The sequence below is a fragment of the Equus caballus genome, chromosome 20 (genome assembly GCF_041296265.1).
Source record: "Equus caballus isolate H_3958 breed thoroughbred chromosome 20, TB-T2T, whole genome shotgun sequence".
Classification (NCBI taxonomy): Eukaryota; Metazoa; Chordata; class Mammalia; order Perissodactyla; family Equidae; genus Equus; species Equus caballus.
In genome coordinates, this window is record NC_091703.1 from 57,567,964 (window position 1) to 57,588,825 (window position 20,862).

The following is a 20,862-nucleotide window of genomic DNA, read 5'->3' on the forward strand; positions in this document are numbered from 1 at the left end:
TTGCTCTGAGAACCAAACTAGGTAAGCTTTTTGTAGTAATCTTCTTTCATTTGTGTTATCCCAAATTTCTAGTAATGGGCTATTTTCTTGATGGATTAGAGAACTCCTGGCTCTTGTTCAAGGTGGCCAGAAAACTTTTTGCTCTATGATACAAATTGAGACTTGGACTTGGGATCAGAATACCTAGGTTTTAGTCTCAGCTTTACTCCTTATTACTTCTCTGACTTTGGATAAGTTAAGTAGCCTTTTAACCTTAGTTTTCATTATCAAATAGGAATAATACCTACCTCACAGGGTTGTTGTGGGGATGAAATGAGGTAACACATATATGTAAGCTCCTTGAAATCAAACTACAAATCATAAAGTAGGACTATGCAACTGGAAAGTTTTGTTACTCGGCGAGTGAACGAGAGAAAATTTTTAAGGAGGCTTAGAAGTGATTCTGCAATTGGGGACTTTCAGAAATTATTTTTCTTCTCATTAGAACTTTCCCTAAGTTCTCTCTGCCATTGTTAGCTTCTACTTGTTGACTTACGTACGTTGAATGAGATTTTTCTTTAATTGTTATCACCAGTATTCTCACCACTTCTTTTTATCCTAGCATGGGACCAAGCAGCAGGCTAGGGTGGTACCATTTGAACTAGGCTTGTTTTTACTCTCTCTTTTTTCATAGACAGAGTGCCAGATTAATGCCAGTAGTTGATATTGGGCCTTTGGGGTTGTGAAGCTTGTGGATTTGACTTCTGTGATCCCCATGCTGACCTATAGTGGATTGCATCTTTCATTGTTAATTATTATAATTTTAAAAATTGAGTTCTACTTACTGGACATGCATCTCTGCACTTGAAAGTTAACATATTAAAAGCGTATTTTTTTTCTTCCTTGGTTTTCTTGTTCATGTGGATAACCCAGAGAATGCCTGAGTCTAAGGTGCCATCCTCTGAGAATCATCGCCCAGAAATGTGCTCTAGCTGCAATGTTCCTCTTCCCATTGGAGACAGCAGCTCCTTCTCTGGGAGTTGCACCAGCAGTCCACAAAGGATAGTTTCTCAGTCTTCTCCTGTTGAGAACCCATTGGAGAACGAGAAAAATGATCAAAATAATTCATATATTAAGATCTCTGAGACAGAGACACTTAAACCATCACAAAATTATCAGACTCTGTCTTCATCTCCACTTCTGGTCCCCCAAGAATCTCTTGCCTCTTCAGAGGTCAAGGGGGATTTACCTATAGAGTTGTCTTCAGCTTCACAGCATGGACAGGATGCCATCCTTTATCTCCAGACACAAGTGGCTGAGATGTCCCGAGTAATACGTGATCTGCAGTCCAGAAGCTGTTTTAGATTTCATCATTCTAGGTCAAGTGAGAACTCCTCAGTTCCTTGGGACATCTCCACCTCAAGAGAAGAAAATTTATCCACAGTTGAAGAAGAAGCTGACTGCAAATCCCCCTCAACTGATGACAAGGGGCAGCCAGCTGACCCCAGTCAGTCTAGTTTTACAGGTCTTTTGAAGAGAATGGAGCAAAGAGGTGTTATAAAGAGAGTAACGTTACAATCTGAAGCAGAATCGTGTGAAGGGAAAGCTGATTATGTGACCTCTAAGAAACGTTTGGTTCCTCCATTGCATCCTCTTCTGAGAATTGCCACCACTGAGGTTTTTAAAGACCCTGCTGATTGCCATCCTTCTTCCTTCATGGGACACAGGGTATATCCTGTGGCCAGGGATACCTCTCCTTTCCAACCAAATCCGCCAGCTGAGGGCCCCATTGTAGAAGCATTAGAGCACAGCAAAAGAGGAAGTACAACATCTCCTCTAGATTCTACCTCAAAAGAAATGGAGGTCATGGGTTGTAGATTCTACCACGCTGCTTCCATTGCAGCCCGAGCTGCTAGCTACATGGCCTATATGACTCAATATCAGCGTAAACTCTGGGAAGACATGGAGGATCTGGTCCATGACCCAGAGTTTGATCGTGGAAAAGCAAGATGTATAATATCTGATGGTATGGATGCGGGCCTTTGGCAGCTTTGCACTACTAGGGACATCATGGACTCTGTAGTCAGAGTTATGGCCATGGCAATAGACTACAGAAGGCAAGCCTGGCTCCGACTTACATCTCTCACTAAAAAAACCCAGGAGAAGATCTCACACCTGCCCTTTGATGGTACTTCTCTCTTTGGACAAGATGTGAATGCTATTGTTGCAGAAGAAAACAGTGTAAAAGAAAATGACTATAAAGACCACAACAAATACTATAACCAACATCGATACTTTTATACTCATGATCAGAAAGCACATTATCACAATAGAGGATACTCCAAAGGGGATTGGTACAAACCCCGAAACCACCCCTATAGATATAGAAAAAAGGGAGAATCTCCAGAACGCCATGGGTACAAGAATTAATAACCTGTCCATGTTCAGCAGTATAGCCATCTAAGATACTATTTTACTTGCTCCTCCCCACTCAAACAGGATCTACAGGTAGGAGGTCACCTCAAAAACTGAATGCAAGTCTGGAATTACCACAGCTGACATTTGAATTCTGGACTTTTGGAATGAAGTATATAATAAAGAGACTCATGCGTTATTGGGCAAATGAACAGTAGAGACTGTAATCTAAGTAGGGTTGGACAAAGATTCACCCATTATTTCTGGTCCAAAATACGTCCAGAGGAAGGTACTCAGGAATCTGAATCCTCTTGTGAGTAAAGAAAAATATAAAGATTTTTTTCCTCAGGAAAATATTACTTGTAAACTGAGGACCAGGAGATTTTGGATCTGGAAATAACCTGCTACTAAATCTCTGTTTACTAATGCCAGAGGCAAATCCTTCGTTATTAGGTCATCAGTGCTTCCTTGTTCAGGCTTCAGCTTGTCAGATCTTCACAAAATGATAAATCTGTTATCTCCTTGTGTCAGGATAATCAACTCACCAAGAGTACATACCACTTTCAAGCTCTGTGAGACTTCAAAATCAACCATGAAGCTGTGTGTCAAGAACTGGAATTCAAATTAAATTTTGCCAAATCCAGTTTGCCTCCAGTGGGATGTCTAGATGTCACAGGTCTACTGTGGACGCCAGCTGGAAAAAGACTTTCCTACCTGTAATATCACTGTAGAAGTTTTCACAGTGACTATCTTCATCAAGACTGATGGCTCCATACCATCACCACTTAAAGCTACATTTGAGAGAATTCTTTGTTGTCATGACTCCCTAGTCTTTGACCTATCAAGCTCTCATGTATCAAGAAGCTGTGAGACCCACTCATGGTGTTCTCTCAGGATAATCTGGGCCTTTCACCAAGATGATGATCTTAAACAAACCTACCTTCTAAACAGTTAGCTTTTTTGAGCTTGATAATTCATCACACTCTAAATACAAAAAAGATATGCACATTAGTGCCCTGGAAATAAAGGATGTTATTCACACTATCCAGGCATGCAAATCTGAACTCTTAAAAGAGCAAGAATTCCAAACATGCCTGACAATCTGGTCCTCTTATTGTAATAAAGAGGGTTGCCGTCAATCTAGATGTTATTGAGTAATCCTGAAGATTTAGAGTATAATTGTGGATATAGTAAAGAGAACATCTCACACAGTTCTGTTTCTAGATATCTGTTTAAATGATGATATCCGTTAATGATTTCTTGAATGTCTGAAATCAAGACTTCAGTGACATGTTCTTGGTTTATTGCTCTCTTAATCCAGTCAGACTCTTAGCAAGAGAGAACTACTTATCTTTTTGCTCCCAATTGGTTCCATTAATAGTTCTCTACCATTCTAGAACTGACAGCAGATACCTCAATAACAATGCCCCACAGTATCTTTTTAATCTCAAGGCAGTGGCTGTATGGTATACCAGGCCTTAGATACTTGCCTTTGCAGCATGGCTTCAGAAATGGAGAAAATGTCAAGTTTGAGGGGTCTGAATATGTCACCTAGTATTATTTGCTTGGCAGCCAAAAAAAATTTTTTTTATCTACAGACTTATAATTTTGTAACTTCTTGGTTTGTCAGACATCTGCATTTTTCTAATCTGCTTGATCAAAGTATTTTGGGTCTACTGTTAGTGGAATATAACACTTTTAGGGTTCATGTGGTTTCTAGTTCTTGCCATAGTTCTTACACAGTGGTAATTGACATTTTCCCTGGAGCTCCACTTTTTAATAGTTTATTGGAACCTCATTCCCCCTCTGCATCATAACCGTATTCAGCACCCTTTTTATCTACTTTTCTTCCTCTCCCTGTTTGTGCTATAGAGGTTGAAGATGCAAATATCCCTACTTAGAAGTTACTTTATTTTGTCAGGTAATTTCAGGGTACTGTGTTGGTCCTGTTTGTAGATTGAGCCTAAACTACAGTCTTGATAGAGGACATTATCTTTCAAATTTGGCCAAGTCATATCTAGAGTTAACGTTTACCTTTATTTTTCTGTATTTTCCATAAAGTTTTATTTCTGCTTTTTTAGGTCCATCGCAGTGCTCTAGAAACTGTCTTTTCAAATTGAACTCTAAAAGAACATTGATTATCTGAAAGGAAACAAGGGCCTAAGAAATCATACAAAGATTTTTATAGTTCATGATGTGTATGACACCAGTCAAGCAGTCTCGTGTCCTTGACATGGCACTGTGTTTCTTCTGTGAGAGGACTGGCCACTGGGGAACTCAGTGGAGAGACCATCTTGGAACCGTTCTGTAAGGTTCTGCACAAGGTGTTCCCAAATAGCTAAGGCTACTTCAGACTGCTCCCACTTTTCCGTTTCTCCCCTTTCCTTCCCTGAATTAGATACTGGGTCACAACCTGATAGTTTTTGAGGTACTCTTATTTTCCAAAAACCAAACCAAAATAAATGTTGCGTGAAGATATGATGCTCTGAAATTGCTTTGGCACTTCCACTTAACGTGCTCCTTTTTAGTTTTTTAATTTTTGAGTTGTTAAAAAAAGATGTAACATAAATTTACCATCTTAACACTTTTTAAGGGTACGGTTCAGTAGAGTTAACTGTATTTATATTGTTTTGTAGCTCCTCCCTTAAGTATTTGTAAAACAGCATTACTGTTCTCTTCCTCTTGTGTTATTCCTGTTGCTCAGTAATAAAGACAGTAACATTGCTTTACCACTCTCTAATTGATATGCCCAGGCATCTCTAGAGAATTTTCCTTTAAGTAAAAAGGTATTAAATCATTGAATTGGTGATCAAGTAGGTAAATTCTGAAGGGATTTGGCAGTTGAGTAGGGATAGGGGCAGAATGCCATAGAGTGGGAACAGTTTTTAGCTGTAGATTAGTCTCTTGACTGCAGAAGAAACAGTATCCTTAACCTGTTTGTTTATTCTTATTTTGAAGTCTTTCTCTGGCATACTTGAATGATGATGGTGTTATAAAACTGAAAATGGGGACTTGGTCTAGGGAGACAACCTCTACCATATGGATAGCATGTGGGACTCATAATTAGTCAAATAATAAGTTTTTATATTGTGCCTGTCATGTGCAGAGCCTGTGACAGAATTCTCCATTAGGCCAACCTCTAATGTTTAAATACCTATAGGTTTTCTTGAAGGCCTTGGAATAATCGCAAGTTTAGGTATTCTCAAAAGGGACGCGTCTAGTGATCCTTTTTCTTCACAGTGTTATTTCTTGACTAGACAAAATGTATGTGGAGACAACATGATTTCTTGTAGTTACTGTGTACAGAGAAATACTGTTTTCATTGTTAAATGAAGTGCCTTTTAAAATTTCATATAATTGTTTAAAACTTAACATTTTGATGTCTTGATGTGTTGCTGGTGATATTTATGTGAATTCTGTACAGTGATTTTTAATCTTGTAGTTTATTCATCTGTACAATTGCACTATCTAAATGTACTCTCCTTCTGAATGTTCATTTGTTTTCTTTATAGCACTGTTGATCCATTTCAGAAGGTTGTAGAGTATGCCCCTCCCCTTTTATTTAAATAACTTCACAGTACTTTTTACCTGTTAGTGATTGGCTCAGTTTTTTGGGCATTAAGGCAGCTTTGTTTTCTATCTCTAGGTTCTGGGTTTTCTGATTGAGTCATTTGTCTCATAATCTAACCTTGTTCTTGACTATGGTAACACAGCTTAAATTTGATAGGTGGATATGTTTACTTGGTAAGAAGAAACAAGGATATTAGGAAAAAGCAGTAAATTTGCTGACACTTTATCTTTTTTTAATTTTTTTGGACTGTGTGACAGCTTAACAGTGTAATTGCATTTAAATTTTTTTTCTTAATTTTTTTACTGTGTGGCAGCTTCTTTATCATTTATTTCCATTTATTTACTTAGTCCTCGAAATGATATTTTGAGGGGAGCATAAACTCTTTCAGGCTACTTGGATACAATTTAGTATGTTCCATTAGTACTATACTAATAATTTACTGAATGATACCTAAGTGACCTGGTTGATAATGTCCTTAAGGGCCCAATACATCCAGGATAACCTCTCAGGTACTGTAAACAAGGAGGTTGGAATAGACACAGTCCAGAATCCCTTCTAGTGTAAAATTGGATACAGAGCTAAATGACATGGATGAGCAAAGTTAAATGCCACATTCAGTATTCTTGAGGATATAATTAATTGGGATTCTGGTGAAGGTCAGAAATTACGGATTAGATCTTTGTAGACATAGTTTAAAGACTGCAATAACTGGAAAACTTTTTTTTTTAATGTGAGGCATAGTTTTTTGCCCCATACTTGCACTGTTCAGGTTCCCTTTTGAAATTTTACTGTTCTTTACTTAATAATTTTCATATCTGTGTGCATCTTATGCATGTCATTCAGTTAGCCAGATCCGTCCTATGTAGTGTTTCATTAGTGGGTACACAAACTTATCAGTGAACTGATGATGATCACTATATTGAATGCAAATCTTTTAGTTGTTTTTCTAGATAAATGAATTTTGTAAGCCATTGAAATATTTTATGGAATTCCCCTTCCTGGATGAATGATGAGAATATTGTTTTATTAAATCTTTTTTCTCTTATTAATTAGTGGGATGATATTTTTGTACTACTTTGTCTTTTCATTTGCTTGATTTTACAGTAATCAAACCTTTTTTATAGTAGTGTTTGGTACCATTGAGATATCTTATTACTGGAAATTATGTTTGCTTCCAGTGGGATGTATCTGGAAGTGGTCACAGTCCCACCGTGTCCTTTTGATGTTAGCATATAAGTTATTTCATTCTTTGTATTGATCTTTTCTTCCCCTTTATGTAACGCCTCTTTCTAGAAGGATGTTTGATCTTCCCTTAATCTCTTTGATGTAGATTATATTTTTTATTCTACCAGTATATACTAGCCAGGATTTTGATATGGCTTTGTATTTGTATATTTAAATACAAGGCCTTCAGCGTTATTGTAAGAGATTTTCCAGTTTTCTCTTATAATGTTTTCTTTTTAAAAAAAGTAGCCAGTCCAGTCTCTGAAACTATTCCCTGGCTATTGAACTTTCATCAATTTTTAATGTGTTCCTGTTAAATGATAGTAGTATTTTGTCATTTCTGCATATTCTTCACACGTGTGTTATTACGTATAGTTTATGGTCAGTTGCATCTTTTCTCTCACAAAATTTTAACCCCATCACCATGCATTTATAGTACAGCTCTGACATATACTGTATCTTAAAAGTTAACCAGTTTTCTCTTGTCTTAAGAGCTTTACTGGGTTTGTTCAGGTAACTATATTTCAAACGGTCTTTGGGATTTTCTGATGCCTTGTCAAGAATTCAACAAGAGTTCTCAGGTTGTCTGTACTTTCTTTTAGGATTTTGGAGATCTCTCAAGTTGCATTGAGTTTTCTAATATTCCTGAATTATATTCCTTGGTAGGAGTAAAAGTCAATGCTTTATATCTGGCAATATTTTAAAAAAATTCTCCTTTGATGCTTCAAGTGTTGTTACGAGTTCCATTGGTAGTCCCTTTATAAGGCTAATGGTCATATGCTATTTTTTTCCCATGAGCTATCATATGCTGTCTCTTTCTTTATCCGTAAGAGTGGTTCTATCACAGCATTTAATTTTAAAGGCTACAGTTAGACCTCTTGCTAACTCCTACTTTTGTCTGTGATGGCTATGTTTCACACTACCTTGAGTATAATGTAGTGATGTGCTAAAATAACTATCATTTTGGTGGTCCTTTCATACCACTTTTGTTTAGTGAGGCAACAATGATGTGGATGATGGAAAAAAACATTTTCCAACTCACTAAACACAGTTTCAAACTGTCAGTTCCATTTTTTACAACATTTAATTACATTAAGCTTCCTTTTGTTAGGTGTGTCACCTATTCCCTTCTACCTGGGGTGGAATATAGTTCATTTGTAATTAGTCTCAGATTTTTAGCACAGAGTTGCATGTGTGTTGGTCTTTATTTAATGGCTTATAGCAGTTCCTATTTTCTTTGAGTTTTGGCAAAAACATATTTTGACAGGTCTTGGAAGCGCCTTGATAGCCTTGAGCCTAATTGTCATTTTCCTGCCTGGGAAAGAAGTAGAAGAGAGAACTTTTTATGGAGCTTGTGTTTTCTAGGCCCTGTGCTAGTTGCAGGATGCTATTGAAGCAGAAATTCACCCTTATTTTGCAGATAAGGAAATGAAAGTTATCATTAAACACCTTGCTCAAGTGGTGGAACTGAGCTTTGAATATAGACTCTATTCTTATTTTGCAGATGAAGAAATGAAACTTATCGTTAAGCAACTTGCTCAAGTGGTGGAACTGAGCTTTGAATATAGACTATTGTTCCATAATTTCAATTCAGCATTGTACTAGGCTGTCTCCATGTGTTTTTCAAGGCCCTGCTCAAGTGTTACCTCTCTGGTAACCTAATTTGATATATACTAATCTTTTTCTTTCCTGAACTTTGTGTTTATGGCTGTAGTCTCATCCCTTAATACTTGATGTCTTATTCTAATTCATGGTTATTTCACTTGTCAGATCAGAAACCATAACCTCTTGTTCTCCCATTGAGGTATTACTGTACTAAACTAGGATTATTCTTGATGCATAGTCATTGGCTTCTATTTCATATATTGCTTATTTGTATTCCATTCATTTTGAGCACTGATCATTTTAGTCATGGTTCTTATTGCTTGTTTCTTCTTTGTTCTACCTTTTTTGTTTGTTATATCCATTTTGTTTCAGATATACACTTACATTTCTTCTTGCTGGCATCTTGAGGATATTGGCTTGATGAAAGGAGGGTGGGATGATGCAAAGCACATGGTATTTGAATTCCAAAGACCTTGATCTGAGTATTAGCAAGTCACTTATTCTCTGAGCCTCAGTTTTCCTACTTTGAAATGAGGTAATGCCCAGAAGTACTTTGAAAACTTGAAAGCCCAGTATAGACTTCCTTTCTTTTGTAGTTGTGCTGTTTCTGTCCATATTCGTAGATTTCTTAAAACTGGGGGATGGTATTGGATGTAAATACAGATACACTTTAAGATGTATTTAAAAGCATGTGATAGTTCATTTCATGTCATCAGATGATCTTCCCCTTTTTTTTTTTTTTTTAAGGCTGAGCCATTTAGCTATACTGTAAGCCCAATAATGGACTAAGTAATTGAAAGACATATTTAAAAATAGTCTGTTTTCTCAAGTACAAGCTAAGAAATGCTCATAATAAACAGTAAAAAAAAGGGAATGTAGAATGAAGAGCTAGGATGTGTAGGTATGTGTATACAATTTTTAATGGATGGTAGTTTGTCATTTTGTGTCTGTGTTGGAAAGGATAATCTTTTCATTTGTCACACATCTTTTTCAATACCTGCTATGTGCAGGCAGGCACTGAGCAAGGTCTGGGGATACTGGGAGTTAATATGAGTTAGTATATTCTCTTATGAAGAGAGAGAAATACCAATACGACGTAATTGTCTTGTTTAGAGAAATGGCTGTGATTAGATTGGGACAAAAGAGAAGGCCATCTAGAGGGGTCAAGGAAGCTTTTCTTCCTTACCAGATACTTGAGCTGAGATTTGGAGCATGATTAGAGAAGAGTTCGTTGGACTAGTGGAGAAAGAGGAGCCAGGCATTCAGGTGAAGGAATCAGTGTGTGTAAAGGTGAGGGGAACGTTGTGTTTCTGATTTCAGAATTGTGAGGAACAGCCTTTATGGGAACTGAATTGGAGGAGATTGAGCTGAGGACAAAGGATAAATTACCCATGAAAAGGTATTGGTTCTTACCTATTCAAAGCGTACTAAGTTTGTATAAGGTTGTAGAGGTAGTCTGTCTAGGGATTGGTTTGTACCATAGTCCACTAATGGTACCATAGTCCACTAATGGTACCATAGTCCACTGTTGGACATCTGGAGCAATTCTTTCTCTTCCCTGAACTGAGCCAAAGGAGGGCTGTCAGTTGGTTCACCTCTAGCCCCAGGAACAGCTCAGGCAATGAAAAAGAACTGAGGCACTGGTAAAGAACAACTTTGAAGATGAACAGGATGATGTCACTGAAGTGGAATGTGACATCCCATTGTGGATATATAGTTCCATACTTTGAGACCAGCACTGGCAGTGTCCTCAGTATAGCTAAGTATCTAGATGTGCCTGATTTCCCTGTGTATTGGCTTAAAGATAATTTGAGGGTGCACATGGGAGAAATGAAGTTATTTCTAAAAATGTTGCTTCGTTGGAGTTTGGAGTTGTATTGAAGAAGGACCTGTGAACCTTGTGCCAGTGATAGCTCCAGCAGTACCCAAAACACTTCTCAACTTTCTGTTTGTTTTTTCTCTGGTTTGAGTTTCTTCCCTTGCTGTTGCCTCTTTTGCCTTTTCTCTCTCCATAATTCATCCTTTTTCTTTCTGTGCCACAGGTAGAGCACTGGCACTCAGGGTTAAAAAGTTGTAACTCCCCTTTGCTTTGTCGTAACTTCAAATTCAGAGATACTTAAAAATTCTCTTAGGTTGCATAATAATCATTATTATTTTTGGTCCTGTACTGAAGCAGAATCAAAGTTGTTCTTAGGAGGGGATTTTTATAAATATGGATATTGTCAATTTTCCCGAGGACAATACAGGAAGACTCTTATTTAATAGGTTTGGTGGTACTAGCCTTCTTAACTGAGTAAAGTACTTTACAGAATGGCGTATATCTGTATGTATGTTTTTAAGTTTGTTCAGATAAAGCAGATGTTTTGTGTACTTTGTATTTGTAAACAATAACTAGTTGGGGGTGGGAAGGAGATTGCTTTGTACAAAAGGGTTGTTTCCTGGTTCCAAAGCTTTGCTGCTGGAGATGGTAAATAAATATTGTACTGCTTTGCTGTGTTTATCTCTTCTGCTCCATCTGTATTTGAATATAAAATTCTTGAGAAAAATTGTTCCTTTTCAAAATGTTATTTGGGGTGTGATTTGAGTTATAAGCTGGGCAGAGGGACATCTGGCAAACAGAGCTCCTGGGAGTGCAAACTTCAGACCAAACTGTGGACCAAAGCTTTCGGAAAGGCAGTAATAAGCAGGCTTTGAAATTTGAGTTTGTGAAGTAGTGCAATTGTTTCAGAATTTTTTTTTTTAAGATCTTTTATTTTTTCCTTTTCCTCCCCAAAGCGCCCCCCGTACATAGTTGTATATTCTTCGTTGTGGGTTCTTCTAGTTGTGGTATGTGGGACACTGCCTCAGCGTGGTTTGATGAGCAGTGCCATGTCCGCACCCACGATTCGAACCAACAAAACGCTGGGCCGCCTGCAGCGGAGTGCTCAAACTTAACCACTCGGCCACGGGGCCAGCCCCTGTTTCAGGATTTTTAAGTGCACTGGTCAGATGGATAATATGATGATTCGCAAAAGTAATTCATTCCACTCTTGCAATTTGTTGCTCCTTTGAGCTTTCTTTGGACTTGGGATCACTTTTGTTTTTAGTGCTGTTGAGTTGATTCTGACTCCCAGTACAGCAGAGTGGAACCCTGCCTGGTCTTTTTGCACCATCCTCCACCTTCCAGTGCTGTATCCGACAATGCTCCCCTGCTGTTCATAGGGTTTTCATGGCCAGATTTTTCAGAAGTCGGTCAAGTCTGTCAGCTCTGCTGAAACCTGTCCACCATGGGGGACCCTGCTGGTATTTGAAATACCTGTGGCAGAGCTTTTCAGCATCACAGCAACACGCAGATGCCACAGTATGACAACTGACAGGTGGTGTGGTTCACTGACTGGGAAACGAGCCTGGGCTATGGTGGTGAGAGTGCTGGATCTTAACCACCAGGTGTGGTGATGCCTTACCTAGGGGATGAAGATGATGGAGGGAAAAGTCATCCTCCAATTGGTGCCCCTCTGCCTAATCAGTGCCAACTGACATTCAGGAAGATAGAACAACAATAAAGAAACCTCTGCCTTGACTTGTTCTATCTGTATCCCCTCTCCCTATTCTTCACCCTCCCACCTCCTACAAATTTTCTTTCCTTACTACTGGCTTTTTTAGTAGTCAAAACTGCATTTGTTGAGTGAGATAGATTAAGTTCACATACTCTGCTTCTGCAGCCGGGTTTGTTGGTTTGGATCTGGGCACAAACCTATACACTGCCCCTCAAGCCATGCTGAGGTGGTGTTGCACATACAAAATAGAGGAAGACTGGCACGGATTTTAGCTCAGGGCCAATCTTCCTTACGAAAATAAAAGTTAAATACAATTTACTTGTAGATTATGTTCCCTCTAGATACAAAATTTCCATCTATGTGAAGGATAGATGTTAAACTTTTATTTTTATAAGGCATAAATTAGTGATTTAAACCAAATTCATTACATTCCCAAAAGATTGAGCTTGTCAATACTTTTTGTTTTTATACAGTCTTGTTCATTAATAGTTGAAATTTCATTAACAATTTAATTGCATATACTGATTGTAAAAATATTAGGAAATAGAGATAAGGAAAAACTCCAGACAGAACTATTGTTAACATTTTAATTTATAGCCTTCTAGGTTTTACTCATTAAAAAGCAGGATCATTTTCACTTAAAAACAAATATAAGTGATAGGGAAAAAAGACATTGAAATATATACAGATTACAGCTTCATTGATTACTGGGATTTTATGCCATGTTGTCATTAGTTTGCCTATTTAATGATTTTGTGTGCTTTATTTTACAGTTCACATCAGCAGTATTAGAAATTTTAATAGTTTCCAGGAAAGCTTTGTTAGCTCATTTAACTTGATTAGTAAATGAAAGTATTAATTTGGTGAAAGTTTTGTCTAAACAGTGGAATTCTCATTGGATGTGACTTCTCATCACAATTGTGAGTTCATTATAAGCACTGATTTCAAGTTCAGCTGAACTTATTTCAAGTTTGAAGTGGGTATTGGTCTGTAGCAAAAAGAGAAAAGTCAAGACGGTGCAGCTAGTTTTTTGAACAAGGCTAAATTTGTTCAATATGAGCCTGCTAAGGGAAACTTAAAAGTGTTAACTTGAGATTGGGTCTTACTCTTCCTTTTTTTTTTTTCCCCTTGTTTTTAAAGATTGGCACCTGCGCTAACATCTATTGCCAATCTTGGGGGGTTTGTTTGTTTTTTGAGGAAGATTAGCCCTGAGCTAACATCTGCCACCAATCCTCCTCTTTTTGCTGAGGAAGCCTGGCCCTGAGCTAATATCCCTGCCCATCTTCCTCTACTTTATATGTGGGACGCCTACCACAGCATGGCGTGCCAAGCAGTGCCATGTCCCACCCAAGATCCGAACCGGTGAACCCTGGGCCGCCAAAGCAGAACGTGCGAACTTCACCGCTGTGCCAGCGGGTTGGCCCATATTGCCAATTTTGTTTTTGTTTTTATTTTTTTGTTCTTCTCCTGAAAGCCCCCTGGTACATAGTTGTATATTCTAGTTGTGAGTGCCTCTGGTTGTGCTATATGGGATGCCACCTCAACATGACCTGATTGAGCCGTGCCACGTCCGCATCCAGGATCCAAACCTGGGAAACCTTGGGCCACTGAAGCAGAGCGCAAGAACTCAACCGCTCGGCCATGGGGCTAGCCCCAAGATTGTGTCTTACTCTTAAGAAATGATAGTGACTGTTGATATTAGTTCCTTTTTTAAAATGCCCTTACTTGATAAAATAAGAGAATCCTATGTCAGATTTTCCTTTTATTTTTTCTTTTTCAGTTACATTCACCCACTGAATCTCACTATTCCAGATTAGATGTAAGAAATCCGCCTTCGTTTCCTGCCCAAGTTGTACCTTATTTCTAGACTTGAAATTTTTGCTGTAATTCTACCACACTTCATAAAAGATAAACATTGTCTTCTAGAAAAAAGAATTCTTTTTGCTTCCTTTCACCTGTACATGCTTAACTTTCATGGCTGTGTGCATTCAGATTTAACCAGTATGCTTAATCTAACTGCCATTTCTAGGACACAACCCAAATTTGCTTTGTATATGTTTTATGTCATTTTAAATAAAAATGTAAAGACTGTAGTTGAGAATATAAGAATTTCTTAGTGTTTAGGGGTGAGAACAGACAGGATTGCAGAGAGAGGCTTTGTTAGCCTGGCTCCTGAGATTTTGGAACAGCTTTTCTTCCTCTACCCAGTGTGACCCTCATTTTGTAACCGTCCAACTCCTGATCACCCATGGGTTTTTTGTGTGGGACTATGTCATTGTAACTATACGCCTGGTTCCCATTAAAAAAACCCCATCATTTTAGTTAAAAAAAAATTCATAGTGACTGAACCAGAACCTGCCTTTGAACCTTTTCTGGCATTACAACCTTCTCCTTAATTCTGTTAAGACCCCACACAACTTCCCCAATGGGAGGGGAGTGGATATAGAAGTAAAATTGATGGAGAGAGTGATCTGAAATATAGGCAAATAGAGACCCTCTCTTTCGCAGTATATTTCTTAAAGAGTTTCTTATGCTTCTCCCAAAAAGTGAGTGGATAGTGTTTTCTTGCTGATCATTTGCTATCATTGTGGACTCTAATATTACTCTTTAATAGTATCTAATGTAGAAGTTAGTCCAGGGTGACCACAGCAAGTGCTTCAAGAAGGATGACTCTGAAGATCCTATAGCTGCTAACATTCTAAATGAGACTTAAAGCCCATTCTTCTTCTTTTTTTTTTTTTGGAGGAAGATTAGCCCTGAGCTAACATCTGCTGCCAATCCTCCTCGTTTTGCTGGGGAAGACTGGCCCTGAACTAACATCTGTGCCCACCTTCCTCCACTTTCTATGTGGGACGCCTACTACAGCATGGCGTGCCAAGTGGCGCCATGTCCATACCCGGGATCCGAACAGGCAAACCCCAGGCCGCCGAGAAGTGGAACGTGCAAACTTAATCGCTGCGCCACCGGGCCGGCCCCAGGCCCTTTTAAGGCGAACAGAATGCTCTGGAAGATTTCAAAATGCTTGCTTTTCCTCTGCCACTGCTGGAAGCATGAGGGGATTTTTGTCCAGTCTTCACTGTGAGAAACTGGTAGAAGTCCTGGAGGTAAACTCACAGAAGTGTGAGGACCCCATGACTGGGTCCCCTGGAGTTCTTAATTCTGACTTGTCCGCACTGAGCTTCCAGCTGTTCGTCATTTAGAGTTCAGATTTTCCTACCCAGTGCTGACTCCTGTTGAGGTTTCTACTCATGGGTTTCTGCTCCACTAAGTTGTAATTCTCTCTATCTGCCCCTGTGTCTCTCTCATTTTGGGGGCAGTGATGTGCACTATGACCTCACTTCTCTGGTGAATCTAAGAAGAGTTGTTGACTTCAGTTTGTTCAGCTTTCTTTTTTTCTTTTTTACAGCTCCATGAATTTTTTTTATTGAGTTCATAATACTTTACATCATTGGGATGTTTCACTCGTACATTATTTGTTGTCTGTCACCACATAAGTGCTCCCCTTCACCCCCTGTGCCCAGCCCCCACCCCCCTTCCCCTGGTAACCACTGAACAACAGTGTTCTTAGTCCATGTGTTTATTCATATTCCACATGAGTGAAATCATATGGTGTTTGTCTTTCTCTGTCTGGCTTATTTTGCTAAGCATAATACCCTCTAGGTCCATCCACATTGTTACAAATGGGATGATTTTGTCTCTTTTTCTGGCTGAGTAGTATTCCACTGTATATGTATGCCACATCTTCTTTATCCAATCATCGGTCAGTGGGCACTTGGAATGTTTCCATGTCTTGGCTATTGTGAATAGTGCTGCAACGAACATAGGGGTACATATGTTACTTTGGATTGTTGATTTCAAGTTGTTTGGGTAGATACCCAGTAGTGGGATACCTGGGTCATACAGTATTTCCATTTTTACTTTTTTGAGGAGTCTCCATGGTGTTTTCTAAAGTGGCTGCATCAGTTTGCATACCCACCAGCAGTGTGTGAGGGTTCCCTTCTCTCCACACCCTCTCCAACATTTATTTTTAGTCTTAGTGATTATAGCCATCTTAACAGGCGTAAGGTAGTATCTTAGTGTAGTTTTGATATGCATTTCTCTGATGATTAGTGATGTTGAACATCTTTTCATGTGTTTATTGGCCATCTGTATATCTTCTTTAGAAAAATGTCTGTTCATATCCTCTGCCCATTTTTTGATCAGGCTGTTTCTTTGTTGTTCAGTTGTGTGAGTTCCTTATATGTTATGGAGATTAACCCCTTATGGGATATATGATTTGCAAATATTTTCTCCCAATTGGTAGGTTGTCTTTTTGTTTTGATCCTAGTTTCTTTTGCCTTGCGGAAGCTCTTCAGTGTGATGAAGTCCCACTTGTTTATGTTTTCTTTTGTTTCCCATGTCTGAGAAGACATGGTATTCAAAAAGACCCTTTTAAGTTTGATGTCAAAGAATGTACTACCTATATTATCTTCCAGGAGTTTTATGGTTTCAGGACTTCTCTTCAAGTCTTTGGTCCATTTTGAGTTTGTTTTTGTGTATGGCCTGAGATGATGGTCTACCTTCATTCTTTTGCATGTGGCTGTCCAGTTTTCCCAGCACCATTTATTGAAGAGACTGTCTTTTCTCCATTCTATGTTCTTGGCACCTTTGTCAAAGATTAGCTATCTGTAGATGTGTGGTTTTATTTCTGGGCTTTCAGTTCTGTTCCATTGATCTGTTTGCCTGTTTTTGGACCAGTACCATGCTGTTTTGATTACTGTGGCTTTGTAGTACACTTTGAAATCAGGGATTGTGATGCTTCCAGGTTTGTTCTTTTTTCTCAGGATTGCTTCAGCAATCGGGGTCTTTGCTTTCCCCGTATGAATTTTAGGATTCTTTGTTCTATTTCCATGAAGAATGTCATTGGCATTCTGATAGGGATTGCATTGAATCTATAGATTGCTTTGGGTAATATGGACATTTTAACTATGTTTATTTGTCCAATCCATGTGCATGGAATCTCTTTCCATCTCTTCATGTCATCATCTATTTCTTTTGATAATGTCTTACAATTTTCATTGTATAAGTCCTTCACCTCCTTGGTTAAAATTATTCCTAGATATTTTATTATTTTTGTTGTGATTGTAAATAGAGCTGTATTCTTGAGTTCTCTTTCTGTAAGTTCGTTATTAGAGTACAGAAATGCAGTTGATTTTTGCAAGTTGATTTTGTACCCTGCAACTGTACTGTACTTGTTAATTATTTCTAATAGGTTTCCCAAGGATTCTTTAGGGTTTTCTGTGTATAAGATCATGTCGTTTGCCAACAGCAGGAGTTTTACTTCTTCCCTCCCTATTTGGATTCCTTTTATTCCTTTCTCTTGCCTAATTGCTCTGCCCAAAACCTCCAGCACTATGTTGAATAAGAGTGGTGATAATGGGCATCCTTGTCTTCTTCCTCTTCTCAGAGGGATGGCATTCAGTTTTTCCCCAATCCTCTCTGAAAGTTTGGTAGAATTCTCCAGGGAAGCTCTCTGGTCCTGGGTTTTTGTTTTGGGGATGCTTTTGATTACTGTTTCGATCTCTTTGCTTGTGATTAGTCAGGTTATCTATTTCCTCTTGATTCAGCTTTGGGAGATTGTAATTGTCTAAGAATTTATTCATTTCCTCTAGATTGTCCGTTTTGGTGGCATATAGCTTTTCGTAGTATTTGCTTATAATCCTTTGTATTTCTGTGATATCCATTGTTATTTCTCATCTTTCCTTTATAATTTTATTTATCTGAGCTTTCTCTCTTCTTTAAGTCTGGCTAGGAGTTTGTCAGTTTTGTTTATCTTCTCAAAGAGCCAGCTCTTTGTTTCATTGATCCTTTCTACTGCCGTTTTTTGTTTCAGTAACATTTATTTCTGCTCTTTTATTATTTCACTCCTTCTGCTAACTTTGGGCTTTGTTTGTTCTTCTTCTTCTAATTCAGTTAGGTGTAGTTTGAGGTTGCTTATTGGGGGTTTTTCTTGTTTGTTAAGGTGAGCCTGTGTTGCGATGAATTTCTCTCTTAATGTGGCTTTTGCTATATTCCATATGAGTTGGTATGGTATGTTTTCATTTTCTTTTGTCTCCAGATATTTTTTGATTTCTCCTTTAATTTTTCTTTTTTTTGAGGAAGATTAGCCCTGAGCTAACTGCTGCCAATCCTCCTCTTTTTGCTGAGGAAGCCTGGCCCTGAGTTAACATCCTCCTCTACTTCATATGTAGGATGCCTACCACAGCATGGCTTGCAGAGCGGTGCCATGTCCACACTTGGGATCTGAACTGGTGAAACCCGGGCCGCCGAAGTGGAATGTGCACACTTGACCACTGTGCCACCGGGCTGGTCCTCGTTGAGTTTTTTGATGATAACTATTTTGAATTCTTTGTCATTTAGATTACGTATTTCTGTGTCCTGAGGACTGGTTTCTGGGTACTTGTCATTTTCTCTCTTGGCTGGAGATTTAATATGATTTTTGATACTGCTAGAGGGCGTAGCTCTGTTTTTGCACATCATGGTATTATTTGGTTGCAGTTACTGCCTGTTGCCACTGTGTGCAGGTCAACAGCCGCATATTCTGTGCCCTCTGCATTCCACTGAGATCCCAAGTGCTGGAGCTGGCACTGGACAGGTGGAGGGGTGGGGCACTTTCTCCTGCATGCTCTCGGGGTTTTTTCACTCTGCTCTCACTTTCTACTCTCCTGGGGTTTTGGCTTGTTGAGGTCAGCCCCTGCGATAGCTTTCACCCTGCTGGAGGGCTTCCCTGTTGGCTGTGAGGGCCCTCAGGGATCTTCGATGTTCCCGCGAGTAAATGTCCTCTCCCCACTTCCTTCCCTCTCGGAGGCTGTGCAGTCCCAGATCGCAGTCTTTTGGAGAGGGAGTGAGCGAAGTTTTCTCTTACCCCGTTTCACCTCCTCCGAGGGGGGCTCCAGCCCCTCCACCCTCCATTGTATGGCTGTGTGGGTCTCTCCGACATCTTTTGTGTTGTGTTTGGATGTCCTCTGTTGAAGTATGTATGTCTTTTTCGTTGTATGGTGGAGGGGAGAGGTTACCGTGATGCTGACATTACCCCTGTCTTTAGCTTTTTATTTGTTGTTAGAACGGAGTGTCAGCTTCTTAGCTTCTTACATGTTGGATTGGAAACTGGAAGTTAGATCTATTCTTTTTAATCAGTAATTTCTCTTAAGTAAATAGTCTTAGCATTGTTAAAAAATCAGAGCCAAGAATGTTTGTACTGTTAGACCTTTTGGAGGGTGGACTAATGGCCTGATGGCATTACCTTTAGACTCAGAGCAAAGCAATGCCAAACTTTTCAATATCCAGATGATTATAAAGTAAATAAAGATAATAAATATCCTAGCAGCTAGTTTATCTAACTTTTTGAAAACCAAAGATCCTGCGGGATGATTGGCTGATCTATGAAATACCACATAAAATATAAAATACACAAGACAGGTTCTTAGAAACTTGATAATAAAAGTAAATGGTTCTTTACTTTTGTAAAAATTAAATGGTACAATAACTCTTTGATAAATGGATATATGTTATCCCAAAGCTAATTTTGTTAATTAAAAGGAATGAAAATTGTTTTTTCCGTTATAGGATAATGTTAAGCATAAAGACTATATTGACCATCAGAAGGATAAAGTTGCTTTAACTCTGGCTCGTCTAGCCCGCCATGTTGAAGTGGAGAAACAGCAGAAAGAAGAGAAGAATAGAGCATTCAGGGTATGTGGCTATTTTAATTGGTATTTTACCAGATTATAGAATTGTTTGTAATAAAGTTGTAAAGAGAAACTTGTAATCCGAAAATGTATAATTGAATCCAATTTCAGCATGGACTCTAGATAGCTTATCAATTAGTAGAAATTCATGATGGCTTTTTCCATGTCTGTTTTTAGTTTGTAAGATACCCATCATATATGTATATAGAACAAAAAAAAATAGATCTTATTGAGTGGACTTTATTCTTGAGCATTAAAAACCATGGGATTTGTCGGGGCTGGTCCTGTGGCTGAGTGGTTAAGTTCGCGCGCTCTGCTGCAGGCGGCCCAGTGTTTCATCAGTTCGAATCCTGGGCGTGGACATGGCACTGCTCATCAAACCACGCTGAGGCAGCGTCCCACATGCCACAACTAGAAGGACCCACAACCAGGAATATACAACTATGTATGGGGGCCTTTGGGGAGAAAACGGAAAAAAAATAAAATCTTTAAAAGAAAAAAAACACGATGGGATTTGTCAAAGCAGATGAACAATTAAGGGTTTCTGGTTACTGTATCGCAATAGTGAAAAGATTTTATCAGGGCCTTTGTGGATTAAGGTGTCGAAATGTTTTTCTACTGAATAGAGCGAGACCACTTTCTCAAACTTCAGCCTGTTCCTTCAGATTAAATCCATTACCAAGAGGAAGAAATCTGAATCAGGGTTGTAGAAGAGCTGTTATGTGGAAAATGAAGCCTAATTTAGAATCTCACATGATAGAAATCTTTTCCTTAACTTGTTTTAGACGGTCTCAAATGAAATTAT

At 38.7% G+C, this 20,862-nt stretch overlaps 1 protein-coding gene across 9 annotated transcripts in view; it reads left to right on the forward strand.

The window, feature by feature from the left end:
• Positions 1–20,862, forward strand: part of ZNF451 (zinc finger protein 451) — a 79,513-nt gene that overhangs the window by 8,150 nt on the left and 50,501 nt on the right. For 8 of the 9 annotated variants that reach the window (XR_011430070.1, XR_002802039.2, XR_011430069.1 and 5 more), the window contains exon 4: positions 19,936–20,061. Coding sequence is in view for 6 of the 9 variants with exons in the window: in XM_070245732.1 (XP_070101833.1) it covers positions 19,936–20,061 (126 nt within the window). In the remaining 3 variants the exon portion in view is untranslated. Of the gene's footprint in view, positions 1–912; positions 11,341–19,935; positions 20,062–20,862 lie in introns of those variants that run through there. The other variant, XM_023624304.2, reaches the window with a different exon arrangement.